A 19,083-nucleotide genomic window follows, 5' to 3' on the forward strand; every position below is an offset into this window, starting at 1 on the left:
CTGCTTCTAGGTAGAAGTGGTAGTGGGTTTGAAGGTGATGTCTAAGAAACTTTGGTGAATTTCTTCAGTGCATCTTGTCTATGGCCAGCATTAATTAACCATTCCCAATTGTCCAGAGGGCAGTTGAGAGTCAGCCCTTCAGGAGTCACATGTAGGCCAGACCAGCAGTTTCCTGACCTAACAGGGCATTAGCGATTCAGATGGGTTTTTCCTGACAATCAACAATGGTTTCATAGTCATCATTAGACTTTTAATTCCAGATTTTTATTGAATTCAAGTTCCAGGAAATGGCAGGATTTGAACCCAAGTCCCCAGAATAATGCCCTGGGCCTCCAATTTTGCTCAGGTTCCTTGATGTTAATGACAGTTATTCTCACTTCAGTCTGGAATTCAGCTGTTTTGTCCATGTTTGAACCAAAGCTGATGTCAGGAGCTGAGTGGCCCTGGCGGAACCCAAACTGGGCATCAGTGATCAAGTTGTTGTTGAGCACCTTCCATTGCTTTTCAGATGATCAAGAGGTAAACTGATGGAGTGTTAATTGGCTTGGTTAGATTTGTCCTGCTTTTTGTGCACAGGACGTACATGGGCAATTTTCTATTTTGTTGGGTAGATGCCAGATACAGCTTGGCTAGGAGAGCGGCACGTTCTGGAGCATGTATTTCAGCACTGTTGCCAGAATGTTGTCAGGGACCGTAGCCTTTGTCATATTCAGATCCTCCAGCTGTTTCACGTGTAGTGAATTGAATTGGCTAAAATCTGGAATCTGTGATGCAGATATTGCTGAAGGAGACTGAGATGAATCATCCAGTCAGCACTAAATAAAAACCAAAAGAACTGTGGATGCTGTTAATCAGGAACAAAAACAAAGTTGCTGGAAAAACTCAGCAGGCCTGGCAGCATCTGTGGAGGAGTTCTGAGGAAGGGTCACCAGACTCGAAGCGTTAACTCTGGAGGAGAAAACAGAGATGCTGCCAGACCTGCCGAGCTTTTCCAGCAACTTTGTTTTTGATCCAGTCAGCACATCCTGCTGAAGATTGCTACAAATGCTTTACCCTTGTCTTTTATTTTCATTTGCTGGGCTCTGAGGTTTGCTTACCTGAGCCTTGTCGATACAGGATGACTTATTCCAGTGACAGGACTTCCTTTGGCAGTCTGGAGAAACAGCATTCCGTCTTTCAACCACCTGAACAACCAGCACTTGCAGGTTCTTATTGGAGAAACAGGATGCCAGCTTCCCTTTCTGAGCCATTTTACTTAGTTTCAAAGGTCGAGCAGCAGAGTGTGAAGGCCTGTTTGTGGTTTACACACACGTGGAGAAGGCAGTGTTGGTGGTCACAGCCCTGACGAAGGAACCCCCAACTTGAAATGTTAACTCTGTTTTCTCTGCACAGATGCTGCCGGATCTGCTGGGTTTCTCCAGCAATTTTTGTTATCATTCTAGTTTATGATTCTCAATTTTCAGCTCACGAACTGAGGATACATACTGGTCAACAGTATTTGAATCATTTCACTTCTACCAGCTATGCGCTACTTGACTGTACTATCAGTTTATGGAAAAAATCCTGGAACATTAAACAACAGCTGAAAGCACGAAAAAACTCAGGACTGTTTCTAATTTCTCTGTCATCATCAGAATGTCATCGTATGAGAAACTTGAGCAATCTTACTTTTTGCAATTGGAATAACTTTGTAATATAATTATGATGTACTATCGTCTATTAAATTATTTCCACTCTACACTAAAATAGAATCAAGGAGGAGCTTTTAAAATTAAAAATACTTGAATTTTCAAACATCTAACATTCTGAATAACAAAGTGTGAAGCTGGATGAACACAGCAGACAAAGCAGCATCTCAGGAGCACAAAAGCTGACATTTTGGGCCTAGACCCTTCATCAGAGAGGGTGATGGGGAGAGGGTTCTGAAATAAATAGGGAGAGAGGGGGAGGCGGACTGAAGATGGATAAAGGAGAAGATAGGTGGAGAGGAGTGTATAGGTGGGGAGGGGATAGGTCAGTCTGGGGAGGACGGACAGGTCAAGGAGGCGGGATGAGGTTAGTAGGTAGGAAATGGATTTGCAGCTTGAGGCGGAAGGAGGGGATAGGTGAGAGGAAGGGAGGCGGGGACGAGCTGGCCTGGTTTTGGGATGCAGTGGGGGGAGGGGAGATTTTGAAGCTTGTGAAGTCCACATTGATACCATTGGGCTGCAGGGTTCCCAAGCGGAATATGAGTTGCTGTTCCTGCAACCTTCGGGTGGCATCATTGTGGCACTGCAGGAGGCCCAGGATGGACACGTCGTCTAAGGAATGGGAGGGGGAGTTAAAATGGTTCGCGACTGGGAGGTGCAGTTGTTTATTGCGAACCAAGCGGAGGTGTTCTGCAAAGCTGTCCCCAAGCCTCCACTTGCTTTCCCCAATGTAGAGGAAGCCACACCGGGTACAGTGGATACAGTGTACCACATTGGCAGATGTGCAGGTGAACATCTGCTTAATATGGAAAGTCATCTTGGGGCATGGGATGGGGGTGAGGGAGGAGGTGTGGGGCAAGTGTAGCACTTCCTGCGGTTGCAGGGGAAGGTGCTGGGTGTGGTGGGGTTGGAGGGGAGTGTGGAGCGGACAAGGGAGTCGCGGAGAGAGTGGCCTCTGTGGAAGGCAGACAAGGGTGGGGATGGAAAAATGTGGGGGTGGGGTCAGATTGTAGATGGCGGAAGTGTCGGAGGATGATGTGTGGTATCCAGAGGTTGGTGGGGTGATGTGTGAGAACTAGGAGGATTCTCTTAGGGCGGTTATTTAGGGGGCGGGGTGTGAGGGATGTGTTGCGGGAAAGGTGGGAGACACGGTCAAGGGCGTTCTTGACCACTGTGGGGGGGGATGTTGCGGCCGTTGAAGAACGCGGCCATCTGGGATGTGCGGGAGTGGAATGCCTCTCCCTGGGAGCAGATGGAGAGGAGGCGAAGGAATTGGAAATAAGGGATGGAATTTTTGCATGGGAGGTGGGTGGGAGGAGGTGTATTTTAGGTAGCTGTGGGAGTTGGTGGGCTTGAAATGAACATCAGTTCCTAGCTGGTTGCCTGAGATGGAGACACAGAGGTCCAAGAAGGTGAGGGATGTGTTGGAGATGGCCCAGGTGAACTTGGGTTTGGGGTGGAAGGTGTTGGTGAAGTGGATGAACTGTTTGAGCTCCTCTTGGGAACAAGAGGCGGCGCTGATAACTGCATCCCAAAACCAGCCCAGCTCGTCCCCGCCTCCCTAACCTGTTCTTCCTCTCACCTATCCCCTCCTCCCACCTCAAGCCGCACCTCCATTTCCTACCTACCAACCTCATCCCGCCTCCTTGACCTGTCCATCCTCCCTGAACTGACCTATCCCCTCCCCACCTGTACACTCCTCTCCACCTATCTTCTCCCCTATCCATCTTCGGTCCACCTCCCCCTCTCTCCCTATTTATTTCAGAACCCTCTCCCCATCCCCCTCTCTGATGAAGGGTCGAGGCCCGAAACGTCAGCTTTTGTGCTCCTGAGATGCTGCCTAGCCTGCTGTGTTCATCCAGCTTCACACTTTGTTACCTTGGATTCTCCAGCATCTGCAGTTCCCATCATCTCTGATAACATTCTGAATAGACCATTTTGGACTTTTAATAAATACATGAAATCCCTTACCTTTATGGATCCTATAGGAGAGAAGTAAGCTTGCACAGAGCTTCTTCTGGTATTCCTCGTTGATATTATTGAAGAACATCACTCAAGCTTGCTGGCAGCAGCTTATGGCCCTGCTGTCAACACACAACTTTTCCACTGTCTCCTGCACTGACAGACCAAGCTAGTGAAAGTTGACCGGAGGAAATCAGACTAATGGTTATACACATGACATTTAATCATGCTGATTTATGTGCAGAGAAGTGAGACTTATTGGATGAGATACAAAATTTGTTCAAATCCTTTGAATGATTGCAGCGCATTTCTTTTGTGCTTTGAATTTTTGGGATGATAGTTCCCATTTGCAGGTCAAGTGTGGTGGGGAGTTCCATGTCACTTTGTTTGCCATGACCCTTGAATTTTCTAACATGATCTACTGCTTTTCACCTCATTATTTATGCAGCCAAACTGGTGAACACCTATCTTGGCGAATTACATAGCCAGGGAGGCAGTAATGCTCACCATTGGTGAGATCTTTTGGCTTACCTAATGGTGGTGCCACATTTAGGGGAGGCGATGGTCTAACGGTGTTATCACTGGACACTGTTAATCCCGAGACCAGATAATGTCCTGGGGACCTTGGTTTGAATCCCACCATGGCAGATGGTGGGATTTGAATTCAAGAAACATCTGGAATTGAGAGTCTAATGATGATCATGAACCCATTGTCAATTGTCAGGAAAAATCCATCTGGTTCACTAATGTCCTTTAGGAAAGGAAACTGCCATCCTTACCTGGTCTGGCTTACATGTGACTCCAGATCCACAGCAATGTGGTTGACTCTTTACTGCCCTCTGGGCAATGAGGGATGGGCAATAAATGCTGCCTAGGCAGCAATGCCCTCAAAACTGTATACCACCTCAGATATTGCAAGCAATTAATTATGTCTCAAACTGGTTCCTGACCCCGAAAATATCTGAGAAAAGATAAACTAGTTCCAAACTTTCTGGACAAAGATTTGGAGGTGCTGGTTGGTGAACTGGTAGACAGGAGAACAGCTCTTTCATCTGCTGATTGCAAAAGCAAGCCACATTGACAGACTCAGTCAACCTGCACAGAAGTGGCAGTGTCCAATTTGCTGTGTCCACATCAAAAGGGACATCCAGCAATGCTATAAGAATCTCAATGATCAGCTGCTGTTCATAAGGGTGAGTGCCACTTTCGTTTCTGGTATTTCGCACTCACAGGGTCAGTGTTCACTCTCACTATCTACCACTGCACCCTGACTTCCCTAAGCTCAAACACAGCTCTTGGTATTGCGTATTTAATGTCTGCTGCAGCGTCCATGTGCATCTCATAGAATGTAGGACAGTACGTTACAGAAATGGGCCGTTTGGCCCACAGTGTTGTGCTGAAAATGATGCCAAATTAAACTAATGCTTTCTGCCTGCCCTTGATCCATATCTATCCATTCCTTGCAATTTGTTATGCTTATCTGAAAATCCCTTAAACATATCGCTATCATATCTACCTCCATCACCACCTCTGCAGTGTGTTCCAGACTCCTACCATTCTCTATGTAAAAAAGCTTGCCCCTCACATCTCCTTTGAACTTTGCCCTCTCACCTTAAATGTGTGTTCCCTTGAATCAGACATTTCAATTCTGGGAGAAAGATTCTGACCAGCAGCTCATAATTTTATAGACTCCTATCAAATCATCCCACAGCCTGAGCTGCTCCAGAGAAAACAACCTGAGTTTTTCTATCCTCTGCACATAGGTCATATCTTCTAATCCAGGCAGCATCCTAGTAAGCCTTTTCTGTACCCCCTCCAAAGCCTCCACATCCTTTCTGTAATGTGGCGACCAGAATTAAATGCAATACTATAAGTGTGGCCTAACCAAAGTCTTATAAAACTGCAACATGATATCATAGCTCTTGTGCTCGGTTCACGACTAATAAAGGTCAGCATGCCATATGCCTTCTTTACCACCCTATCTACTTATATGGCTACTTTCAGGAAGTTCTGGTCTTGATTCCCAAGTTCCCACTGTACGTCATGCGTCTGAAGATCATCCTTCCAAACTACTTATCCTTCTTGCCCCGTGCACTTCTTACTCACCCAATGGGATCATTTCACCACCTTCTAATCATGCATGATCACTAACTGGTCTTGAGTCACTTCCATCGTACTCAATCCCTTGCTTTATCTCACTTACAGGAAATAAACAGCCTGCCTCCCAGATAGATTCTCAACAGAATCCCAGCTGACCAACTATAACCTCGGACTGCTTGCATGTGATTTTCAGGACTAACTGTGGCCAACCCCTGTAGCGCACTCGGATCAGCCCCCTGACCAACTGCAGCAGTACCCACTGAGTGATTGTAGTCACCCCACTAAGGATTGTTCTCATTTGACTTTCACATAATTTGCTTGAAACACATGCAATATGTTTGCCATGTAAGCCACTGGCAGATGCTACCACTCTGATATTGATGTAACATGGTGCCATTTAGTGATGTGAAATTCCCTGGATTTTACCCCATCTGGTTCATTTTTGGAGGAGAGGAGAATTGGAAGTAGAATGTAACTAAGGAAGTTGGAACTGTAGTGAGATATAAACGCATAAAAATAAGCTGGTCACCACTCAAGGGCTAGATTCTGAAGTTGCCAATCAAGGCTTGAGAAAATTACTAAAGTTTTTTCTCATAATTCAGAATATCATTTCATCTTTCCCACCCTGTTTTGCCACCATATGATTAATCTTCCCACACCAAGAAAGGGATGTTTGTCTATTTCATATAAAATTTCTGCACTTCATGTTTTGTTAAGAAAGTTCTTCAAATGCTAACATTTTAGCCTCTTTTTGTTCTTTAGCACCTTCAATGAAGTCAGTGATGTACTCTTCAGTCCCACAATCAAGACCAGCCACAACTGAAATGTATGTTGTTTTAATTATGATGCATCTTTCTGAAAAGAGGGCATTTGTCCTGTGAAGGGAAATCATACAAAACAGTGCTGGAATTAAACATACAGTTTGTGTTTTGAAATTACTTTTGAGCAAATTTTCATATTAACTTCAGCACCAATTGCAATTTTTAAGTGCTTTCTGACAGGAAAATGTGTAAATATTTTATGTATGTTGTTTAACTATCCTTTTAAACAATAATTTCCAAAAAGGTCACAGAAAATGGAGATTGATGCAAGACCGAGTCCATCTGGAAAGGTAAGTGTACTTAACTTAACATCAGGAAAAACATAGGGCATTTGGTGCATTGCTATTTATGGCATAAATGTAGCGTTATGGTTAGCAGCCTGATTGATTGACTTTATTTTATAACTTTTAACAAAGCATTTCTGTGCTGCGAAAGTGTAATGGTTAGTATGTAGTAAAGTACAAATACCTAATACATGGTCTGGAATTCTTCACTATTTTAGCAGAAGTATTAACATATCAATATTCAAAGGGTAAATGACTCTGCTAAGATAGCTTTGGACAAGTTTTATAACTTCATCTGTAATAGTGTGGGCTATATGCTTTCCTTCACCTTTCTTTTGCCTATATTTGTTTTGCCATTCTTCTGTTTTTCCATGAGTTTGTGATCCCAGATTTCACTATGGGCCTAAATTCCAGTTATTGCCATTGGGAGCAATTTGCTTATCAGGTGCAAGTATAATATTGTTTTAACGAAGAATGGTCTGTTATTGACCTTTGTTTCCTTTACTTTTGATCTTTTTGCCAAGATACAATCTGATGCATCAATAGGTCCAGCCAGACTATCATTAATAAGCCCACCCCGAGATGGCCGGATGGGTGAGTGCCACAGATTATTTCCTTCTGCAGATTGAAGTTGAATGTTGATTTCAGCTAATAGTAGCAGAATACAAGATGAATCTACAAAAACCGATAGAACACACAGAATAATAGAATTGTTACAGTCTCTCTACAGCTGTTGTCTGAATGAGTGTTTCAATTAGTGCCATTCTTCTGGTGTCTGCCCATAAGCCTCCAGATTCATCATTTACAGATAGTTTTTTAAATTCCCCTTTCAATGTGCCACTTGAACCTGAACCATAGGCGCAGGCAGTGGTTTCCAGATTTTAACCACTTGCTGCCTGAGAAAGGTACCACTCGTATCCTTATTGCTTTTTCTGTCAATGACCTTAAACTTGTGCCCTGTTGTTTTCAATCAGAAACATAGAAGTTTGCAGCAGGAGGAGGCCATTCAGCCCTTCAAAACATCTGCACCATTCATCACAATCATGACTGATTGTGCAACTCAATAGCCTAATCCTGCTGTCTCTCCATAACCTTTAGAACATAGAACATTACAGCACAGTACAGGCTCTTTGGCCCTCGATGTTGTGCCGACCTGTCATACCGATCTCAAGCCCATCTAACCTACGTTATTCCATGTACGTCCATATGCTTGTCCAATGACGACTTAAATGTACCTAAAGTTGGCGAATCTACTACCGTTGCAGGCAAAGCGTTCCATTCCCTTACTACTCTCTGAGTAAAGAAACTACTTCTTACATTATCGAACGCCTTGCTGAAATCCATTTACACCACATCAACTGGTTTACTCTCATCTACATGTTTGGTCACCTTCTTAAAGAACTCAGTAAGGTTTGTGAGACACAACCTTCCCTTCACAAAACTGTGCTGACTATCCCTAATCAATTTATTCTTTTCTAGATGATTATAAATCCTATTCCTTATAACCTTTTCCAACACTTTACCAACAACTGAGGTAAGGCTCACTGGTCTATAATTACCAGGTTTGTCTCTACTCCCCTTCTTGAACAGGGGAACCACATTTGCTATCCTCCAGTCATCTGGCACTATTCCTGTAGACAATGACGAGTTAAAGATCAATGCCAAAGGCTCGGCAATCTCCTCCCTGGCTTCCCAGAGGATCCGAGGATAAATCCCATCCGGCCCAGGGGACTTATCTATCTTCACCTTCTGAAGGATTTCTAATACCTCTTGCGTGTGAACCTCAATCCCATCTAGTCTAGTAGCCTGTATCTCAGTATTCTCCTTGACAACATTGTCATTTTCTAGAGTGAATACTGTTGAAAAATATTCATTTAGCGCTTCCCCTATCTCATCTGACTCCACACACAACTTACCACTACTATCCTTGATTGGGTCTAATCTTACTTTCATCATTCTTTTATTCCTTAAATACCTATAGAAAGCCTTAGGGTTTTCCCTGATCCTATCCGCCAACAACTTCTCATGCCTCCTCCTGGCTCTTCTGAGCTCTCTCTTTAGGTCTTTCCTGGCTACCTCGTAACCCTCAAGTGCCCTAACTGAGCCTTCACATCTCATCCTAACATAACCCTTCTTCTTCCTCTTGACCAGAGATTCCACCTCCTTCGTAAACCGCAGCTCCCGCACTCTACAGCTTCCTCCCTGCCTGACAGGTACATATTTATCTAGGACAGACAGGAGCTTTCCCTTGAATAAGCTCCACATTTCTAATGTGCTCATCCCCTGCAGTTTCCTTCCCCATTCTATGCTCCCTAAATCTTGCCTTATGTCATCGTAATTGCCTTTCCCCCAGCTATAACTCTTGCCCAGTGGTATACACCTATGCCTTTCCATCACTAAAGTAAACATAACAGAATTGTGATCGCTATCACCAAAGTGCTCACCTACTTCCAAATCTAACACCTGGCCGGGTTCATTACCCAGTACCAAATCTAATGTGACTTCGCCCCGAATTGGCCTATCTACATACTGTGTCAGGAAGCCCTCCTGCACACTCTGGACAAAAACTGACCCATCTATAGTACTCGAACTATAGTGTTCCCAGTCAATATCTGGAAAGTTGAAGTCCCCCATGACAACTACCCTGTCTCTCTCACTCCTATCGAGAATCATCTTTGCTATCCTTTCCTCTACATCTCTGAAACTATTCGGAGGCCTATAGAAAACTCCCAACAGGGTGACCTCTCCTTTCCTGTTTCTGACCTCAGCCCGTACTACCTCAGTTGACGAGTCCCCAATCATCCTTTCTGCAACTGTAATACTGTCCTTGACCAACAATGTCACACCTCCGCCCCTTTTACCATCTTCTCTGTTCTTACTGAAACATCTAAATCCCAGAACCTGCAACAACTATTCCTGTCCCTGCTCTATCCATGTCTCCGAAATGGCCACAACATCAAAGTCCCAGGTACTAACCCATGCTGCAAGTTCACCCACCTTATTCCGGACGCTCCTGGCAATGAAGTAGACACACTTCAATCCAACTTCTTGCTTGCCGGTGCCATCTTGCTTCCCTGAAACTTTATTTCGGACCACTCTACTCTCAACCTTTTCTATAGTCGAACTACAATTTTGGTGCCCATCCCCCTGCTGAATTAGTTTAAACGCACCCGAACAGCCTTAGCAAATTTCCCCCCCAGGATATCGGTACCCCTCTGGTTCAGGTGAAGACCATCTTGCTTGTAGAGGTCCCACCTACCCCAGAAAGAGCCCCAATTATCCAAGAACCCAAAACCCTCCCTTCTGCACCATCCCTGTAGCCATGTGTTCAACTCCTCGCTCCCCCTATTCCTCGCCTCACTAGCACGTGGCACGGGCAACAAACCAGAGACAAGAACTCTGTTCGTCCTAGCTCTCAGCTTCCATCCTAGCTCCCTGAATTTCTGCCTTAAATCCCCATCTCTCTTCCTACCTATGACGTTGGTGCCAATGTGGACCACGACTTGGGGCTGCTCCCCTTCCCCCTTAAGGATCCCAAAAACACGATCAGAGACATCACGCACCCTGGCATCTGGGAGGCAACACACCAACCGAGAGTTTTTCTCGTCCCCACAGAACCTCCTATCTGTCCCCCTAAATATGGAGTCCCCAATGACTAATGCTCTGCTCCTCTTCCCCCTTCCCTTCTGAGCAGCAGGGACAGACTCTGTGCCAGAGACCTGTGCCCCACTGCTTTCCCCTGGTAAGTCGTCCGCCCCAACAGTATCCAAAACGGTATACTTAGTGTTGAGGGGAATGGCCACAGGGGATCCCTGCACTGCCTGCCGGTTCCCTTTCCGTCCCCTGACCATAACCCATTTGCCTTTTTCCTGTACTTGAGGAGTGACTACCTCCCTGTAACTCCTCTCAATAACCCCCTCTGCCTCCCGAATGATCCGAAGTTCATCCAGCTCCAGCTCCAGTTCCCTAACGCGGTTTTCAAGGAGCTGGAGTTGGGTGCACTTCCCGCAGATGTAGTCAGCAGGGACACTAGTGGTGACCCTTACCTCCCACATTCTGCAAGAGGAACATTCAACTGCCCTGACCTCCGTTCCCATTATTCTAAATTCCCAAAGACTTAAAAAAAAGAATAAAAAATAAACTTGATCCCATTTACCCCCAACTGTTATATCTAGCTTCCTGTTGAATGCATTCACTGTTGGCGTTAGTTACTTCCAGGGTTATGATCACTGTCTGGGTGAGGAAATCGTTCTCCATCTACATCCTAAATGGTTTACCCCAGACTCTTAGGCTGTGACCCCTGGTTCTGGATGCACCCACCATCAGGAATATCTTCCCTACACCTACCCTGTCTCCTCCTATTAGAATTTTATACGTCTCCATGAGATTCCCCCTCATTCATCTGAACTCCAGTGAAAACTATCTTAACTTAGTCAATCTCTCCTCATACATTAGTTCCGCCATCCCCGGTACCAGCCTGGTAAACCATTGCTGCACTGTTTTGAGAGCAAGACCATTCTTCTTCAGAAAAGGAGACTAAACCTGCACACAATATTCTATGTGTGGTCTCACCAAGGTCCTGTATAACTACAACACATCTATCGCCTTGGTGAGGCCACACCTAGAACTGCTCTAGCAAATACTCCCCCAACGACATCAGTCTAGTCCTACCCAGATGTAACTTGTCCAATTTGTACAGGCCCCACCTCCCCCAGCACCAGTCACAATGTCCCAGGAATCTGAAACCCTCCCTCTATGCCATTTTTTCTGCCATATGTTCATCCGTTATATCCTATAATTTCTACTCTGAATAGAATGTGGCACTGGGTGTAATCCTGGCATCACTACCTTTGAGATCTGATTTCTTAACTTTCCTCCTAGCTCCTTGTATTCTGCTTTTAGGACCTCATCCCTTTCTCTATATACGTCCCTTGTACTGATGTCTATCACAAAAGTGGCTATTCACCCTCGCCCTCCAGAATATATGTCCCGTGTACAATGTGTATCACAACATTAGCTATTCACCCTCACCCTCCAGAATAACCTGTACCTGCTCTGAGACATCCTTGACCTAGCACCAGGGAGGGAACATACCATCCTGGAGTCTCATTTGTGGCCACAGAAACACCTGTCTATTCCCCTGACAATTGAATCCCCTATAACTATTGGAGACAAGAAGACTGCAGATATTGAAATACAAGGTAGACAAACAGGAGGCTGGAAGAACACAGCAGGCCAGGCAGCATCTGGAGGAAAGGAGCAACTAATACCTAAAACGTTGACTGCTTCTTTCCTCTAGATGCTGCCTTGCCTGCTGTGTTCTTCCAGCCTTCAGTATGTCTACCCCTATAACCAGTACCCTGGCACACTTTTTACGTTTCCTGTCTGCAGCAGAGCTGACTGTGGTGCAATGGGTTTGGCTACTGCTACTGCTTTCCCCTCAACCATTGAGAGGCTATTCCCCTCAACAGCATCTAAAACGGTGCAACTGTTTACCAGGGGAATGGCCACAGGAGATTTCTGTACGACCTGCCTGTCTCTCTTGCTCTGTCTGGTGGTCATCCATTCCCTTCCTGCCTGCAGAGTCTGAGACTGGCCACCTCTCTATGTATGTGTTATTCACAATACTCTCTGCCACACAGATGCTCTACAGTGTCCCCATCCACCACTCCAGCTCTGAAACTCGAGCTCTGAAGTTCTCAATCCTTTCACCAGTGGAAAGGATTTTCCTGATCTAGCATGTGCAGAACCCTCATGATTTTGAATCGATCGCTTTTCAGTCTGCTCCAGGGAAAACAGTCCAAACTTTTCCAGTCTATCTTTATAACTAAAATACCTAACCCCGGAAACATTCTTGGAATCTTTTCTAGGTGCATAGAGTCACAGAGCTGTATAGCATGGAGTTAGACCCTTTGGTCCAACTCGTCCATGCCGACCAGATGTCCAAAGTTAATGTAGTCCCATTTGCAAGCATTTGGCCCATATTCCCCCTAAACCCATCTTTTTCATGTACCTATCTAGATGTATTTCAAATGTAATTAGATCAACCTCCGCCACTTCCTCTGCCAACATATTCTATACACACACAGCCCTCTGCATGAAAAAGTTGTCCCTTTTAAATCTTTCCCCTGTCATGTTAAACCTATGCTGTCTATTTTTGGACTCTCCCACCCCAGGGAAAAGACCTTGGCTATTCATCCTATCCATGCTCCTCATGATTTTATAAGCCCCTATAAGATCACCACTCAGCTTTTGACACAGCAAAATAGCCCCAGAATGTTCAGCCTCTCCCAACAGCTCAGACCCTTGAACCCTGGCAGCATTCTTGTAAATCTTTCCTGAACCATTTCAGGTTCTGCAACATCCTTCTTAAAGCAGGGAGACCAGAATTGCATGCAGCCTTCCAAAAGTACACCTTCCACCCCAACCTTCAGTTTACTTGGACCATCTCCAACAAATCCCTCACCTTCCTGGACCTTTTTATCTCCATCTCAGGAAACCACCTACAAACACATGTCCATTTCAAGCCCACCGACTCCCACAGCTACCTGGAATACACCTCCTCCCACCCACTTCCCTGCAAAAATTCCGTCCCCTATTCCCAATTCCTTCGCCTCCGCCGCATCTGCTCCCAGGATGAGGCATTCTACTCCCGCACATCCCAGATGTCCTCGTTGTTCAAGGACCGCAACTTCCCCCCCGCAGTGATCGAGAATGCCCTCAACAGTGTCTCCCGCATTTTCTGCACCTCATCCTTCCCACCCCGCCCCCTGCAATAACCGCCAAAAGAGAATCCCCCTTGTCCTCACATCCCACCCCACCAACCTCCAGATATAACGCATCATCCTCCGACACTTCAGCCATCTACAATCCAACCCCACTACTAAAGACATTTTTCCAACCACCACCTTGTCTACCTTCTGGAGAGACCACTCTATCCGTGACTCCCTTGTCCGCTCCACACTCCCCTCCAACTCCACCACACCCGGCACCTTCCCTTGCAACTGCAGGAAGTGCTACACCTGCCCCCACACCTCCTCCCTCACCCCTATCCCAGGCCCCAAGATGACTTTCCACATCAAGCAGATGTTCACCTGCACATCTGCCAATGTAGTATACTGCATCCACTGTACCCGTTGTGGCTACCTCTACATTGGGGAAACCAAACAGAGGTTTGGGGACTGCTTTGCAGAACACCTACACTCCGTTCGCCGTAAACAACTGCACCTCCCAGTCGCGAACCATTGCAACTCCCCCTCCCATTCCTTAGACAACATGTCCATCATGGGCCTCCTGCAGTGCCGTAATGATGCCACCCGTAGGTTGCAGGAACAGCAACTCCTATTCCGCTTGGGAACCCTGCAGCCCAATGGTATCAATGTGGATTTCACCAGCTTCAAAAACCAGCCCAGCTCGTCCTGCCTGCCTAACCTGTTCTTCCTCTCACCTATCCCCTCATCCCACCTCAAGCCACACCTCCATTTCCTACCTACTAACCTCATCCCGCGCCCTTGATCTGTCTGTCCTCCCCAGACTGGCCGATCCCCTCCCTACCTCCCCACCCATACTGTCCACTCCACCTGTCTTCTCCTCTATCCATCTTCTATCCGCCTCCCTCTCTCTCTCTCCCTATTTACTTCAGAATCCTCACCCCATCCCCTTCTCTGATAAAGGGTCTTGGCCTGAAACGTCAGCTTTTGTGGTCCTAAGATGCTGCTTGGCCACCTGTGTTCATCCAGCCCCACACTTTGTATTCTTGGATTTACCAGCATCTGCAGTTCCCATAATCTCTAACCAAAGACCTGTATGGCTACAACATGACTTCCTAACTCCTGTACTCAATGCACTGAATAATAAAGACAAGCATTCTAAATGCCTTCTTTACTATCCTACCTACCTGCAACTCCACTTTCAAGGAACTATGAACCTGCACTCCAAAGTCTCTTTATTCAGCAACACACCTCAGGACCTTACCATTAAGCGTGTAAGTCCTGCCCTTAATTGCCTTTCCAAAATGCAACACCTCACTTTTTTTTAATTCATTCATGGGATGAGGGTGTAGCTGGCTAGGCAGCATTTATTGCCCATCCCTAATTGCCCAAAGGGCACTTGAGAGTCAACCACATTGCTGTGAGTCTGGAGTCATATATAGGCTAGACCAGGTAAGGATGGCAGTTTCCTCCCCTAAAGGACATTAGTGAACCAGATGTTTTTTTCCAACAATCAACAATGGATTAGCGCTCATCATTAGACTCTTAATTCCAGATATTTGTTGGATTCAAATTCCACAATTTTCCATGGCGGGATTCGAACCTGGGTGTCCAGAATGTTATCTAGGTTTCTGGATTAACAGTTATCTAAATTAAACTCCATCTTCCACTCCTCAGCCTGTTGGCCCATCAAATCAAGGTTGCATTGTATTCTGAGGTAACCTTCTTTGCTGTCCACCACACCCAGATCATAGAAAAGCTTTAGCATGGAAGGAGACAACTCAGCATGTCGGGTCTGCACAAGCTAAATAAACTAGCTGTTCACTCTAAGCCCATTTCCCAGAATCTGGTTCATAGCCTTGCTGATTACAGAGTTTCAGGTGCAGTTTCGGGTTCCTTTGAAATGAGTTTAAAGGTTCCCGCCTTAATCACCAAACCGAGTAGCAAATCCCACTCTTCAGTAAAAGAATCTTTGTTTCTTGTCACTGAGCCAACTTGTTTCTACCTCACCACATTTCATTTTTTTTTAATCATTTGTGGGATGAAGGTTTCCGTGGCTGGCCCAACACTTACTGCCCATTCCAAATTTCCCTTGAGAAGGTGTTTAGGATTGTCTTCTTGAATTGTTGAAATTTATTTGGTGTAAGTAAACCCAAAATGTAGTTAGGGAGGGCATTCCAGGATCTTGATCCAGTGACACTGAAGGAATGTGATATATTTCCAAAATCAGGATGGTGAGTGGCTTGGAGTGGAAGTTACAGTCCTTCTAGATGACCATCTCAGGAGCCTTGGTGAATTTCTACAGTGCATCTTCTATATGGTAGACACAACTGATTCTGTACTTTGGTGGTGGAGGGAGTAAATGTTTGAGAATTTTTAAAATTCATTCATTGGAAGAGGCAGCAATTTTTCCCCATCCATAACTGCCCAGAGGGCAGTTAAGAGTTAATCACATTGCTGTGGGTCTGGAATCGCAGGTAAGCCAGACTAGGTGAGAATAGCAGTTTCATCCCTCAAGGGCATTAGTGAACCAGATGGGTTTTTCCAACAATCGACAATAGTTTAATGGTCGTCATTAGACTCTTATTTCTAGATTTTTATTGATTTGATTTATTGTTGTCAGATGTACTGAGGTACAGTGAAAAGTATTGTTTTGTTGTGCTATACAGACAGATCATACCTTATGTAAGTTCATTTGGGTAATAGAACAGAATACAAAGTATTGCGTTACAGCTACAGAGAAGGTGCAGAGAAACATTAACTCAGATATATGAGAGGTCCTTTTATAAGAGTGAAAACTGTAGGGCTGAAGCTGTTGGTACATGTTTTCAAACTTTTGTACCTTCTGCCAAATGGAAAAGATAATAACCAGGTTGCACACTCTACTATAGGGGGATTAGAAATTAGGTCCCCAGAACATTGCCTAAGTCTCTAAATTAACAGTCCAGTGATAATACCACTAGGCCATGGATTCTCCATCTGGTGCTAGTCAAGTGGGTTGCGTGTTCTGGATGGTGTCAAGTTTTTGAATATTACTAGGCTGCAGTCGCCCAGACAAGAGGGGAGTTTCCATCACACTCCTGACTTCTTAGATGATGGACAAGCTTAAAGGAATCAACCTAATGGTCTTAATTTTTCTCAGCAGTTGTCAAGTCAAATACCTATTAACTTCCATGTAGACAACATGCACTACATTACATGTGAACATATGAACAAGGACCAAGCGTGCAGCACTCACAACAACACTCAGCTCTTTGAGCCTGCCCTGCCATTCAATAAGATGATGGCTGACCTGATTTTAACCTCAATTACTCTCATCCTCAAAAAAAAACTTTTCAGTTGATATAGAGTAGGTTAGATGGGCTTGAGATCGGTATGACAGGTCAGCACAACATCGAGGGCCGAAGGGCCTGTACTGTGCTGTAATATTCTAATGTTCTAAAGTCACAGTCTACCCTTAACAAAACTATGCTAACTGTCCCTGATTCATCCATGCTTCTCCACTGTGGTCCACTTCTGAGTTCAGACTTACTGGCCCCACAGATGTGGACAATAATACTACAATGTTGTACTGCACCTTTTTTGGAAGATGAAGGATCATTAATGAGCAATCAGAAGTTGTTAATCTGTCACGTTTTAACCCAGGCCCCTGGGCTAATTGGACTAACTGAGCCAGTGGGAATGTGCCTGATAAAAATGACAGAGTTAGACACACTGATGATATAGTTGGGCTATTGTTGAGTTTGTACTTCTCCAAATTCTCCTAAGTAACTTGCGATGAAAGTTAGAGGAATGGCAGACAAAACAGTAGTGGCCAATCTTGTTCTTTAGAGTTATACAATCATAGAGGTCGAGAAGCACAGAAAAAGGTCCTTTGAATCATCAAGACTTTGCTGGTCAAAAACAAGCACCTAGCCATTCTAAGATAACAAAGTGTGGAGCTGGATGAACACAGCAGGCCAAACAGCACCTTAGGAGCATAAAAGTTGATGTTTCGGGCCGAGACCCTTCATCAGAAAAGGGGAATTGGTTCTGAAAAAAATAGGGAGACGGGGGAGGCGGATTGAAGGTGGATAGAGGAGAAGATAAGTGGAGAGGAGACAGACAAGTTAAAGGGGTGGGAATAGAGCCTGTAGAGGTGAGTATAGATGGGGAGGGAGGGAGGAGATAGGTCAGTCTGGGGAGGACGGACAGGTCAAGGGGGCGGGATGAGGTTAGGAGATGGGAATGGAGGTGCAGCTTGAGGTGGGAGGAGGCGATAGGTGAGAGGAAGAACAGGTTAGGGAGGAGGGGACGAGCTGGGCTGATTTTGAGATGCAGTTGGTGGAGGGAATATTTTGAAGCTAGTGAAATCCACATTGATACCATTGGACTGCAGGGTTCCTAAGCGGAATATGAGTTGCTGTTTCTGTAACCATCATCGTGGCACTGCAGGAGGCCCAGGATGGACATGTCATCTAAGGAATGTGAGGGGGAGTTGAAATGGTTCGTGACTGGGAGGTGCAGTTGTTTGTTGTGAACCGAACGTAGGTGTTCTGCAAAGCGGTCCCCAAGCCTCCGCTTGGTTTCCCCAGTGAAGAGGAAGCCACACCGGGTACAGCGGATGCAGTATACAATATTAGCAGTTGAACATCTGCTTGATGTGGAAAGTCATCTTGGGGCCTGGGATGGGGGTGAAGGAGGAGGTGTGGGGGCAAGTGTAGCACTTCCTGCGGTTGCAGGGGAAAGTGCCGGATGTGTTGGAGTTGGAGGGGAGTGTGGAGTGGACAAGGGAGTCGCGCGGAGAGAGTGGTCTTTCTGGAAGGCAGACAAGGGTGGGGATGGAAAAATGTCTTTTGTGGTGGGGTTGGATTGTAGATGGCTGAAGTGTCGGAGGATGATGCGTTGTATCTGGAGGTTGGTGGGGTGGTATGTGAGGATGAGGGTGATTCTCTTTTGGTGGCTATTAGATTAGATTGGATTCAATTCCCTACAGAGTGGAAACAGGCCCTTTGGCCCAACAAGTCCACTTGGAGCATCCCACCCAGACCCATCTCCCTATAACCCACACACCCCTAAACATTATGGGAAATTGAGCATGGCCGATCCACCTAGCCTGCACATCTTTGGACTATGGGAGGATACCGGAGCACCTGGAGGAAACCCATGCAGACACAGGGACAATGTGCAAACTCCACACAGACAGTTGCCCGAGGCTGGAATCGAACTCGGGTCCCTGGTGCTGTGTGATTGCAGTGCTAACCACTGAGCCACCGTGCCACCCAATTGCGGGGACAGGGTGTGAAGGTTGAGTTACAGGAAATGCGGGAGACACGGTTGAGGGCGTTCTCGACCACTGTGGGGGTGATGTTGCTGTCCTTGAAGAACGAGGACAGCTGGGATGTACAGATGCACCGCTTCGTCCATCACAGACGCCGACTCCACTCTGCCGCCACTGACGCCGACGCAACTCCTCCCACCCCCATCGGAACTCCGACGGAACCCCACCCACAGCCAATGCCGACGCAACCCTGCCCAC

The 19,083-nt window shown here is 45.9% G+C and overlaps 1 protein-coding gene across 1 annotated transcript in view; it reads left to right on the forward strand.

The window, feature by feature from the left end:
• Window positions 1–19,083, forward strand: part of LOC125456273 (probable E3 SUMO-protein ligase RNF212) — a 150,959-nt gene that overhangs the window by 71,251 nt on the left and 60,625 nt on the right. The window contains exons 7-9 of the mRNA XM_059651554.1: window positions 6,513–6,576; window positions 6,816–6,861; window positions 7,380–7,449. Of these exons, the coding sequence (XP_059507537.1) occupies window positions 6,513–6,576; window positions 6,816–6,861; window positions 7,380–7,449 (180 nt within the window). The remainder of the gene's footprint in view (window positions 1–6,512; window positions 6,577–6,815; window positions 6,862–7,379; window positions 7,450–19,083) is intronic.

This window comes from Stegostoma tigrinum, chromosome 1 (assembly GCF_030684315.1).
Source record: "Stegostoma tigrinum isolate sSteTig4 chromosome 1, sSteTig4.hap1, whole genome shotgun sequence".
In the NCBI taxonomy this organism is placed as follows: Eukaryota; Metazoa; Chordata; class Chondrichthyes; order Orectolobiformes; family Stegostomatidae; genus Stegostoma; species Stegostoma tigrinum.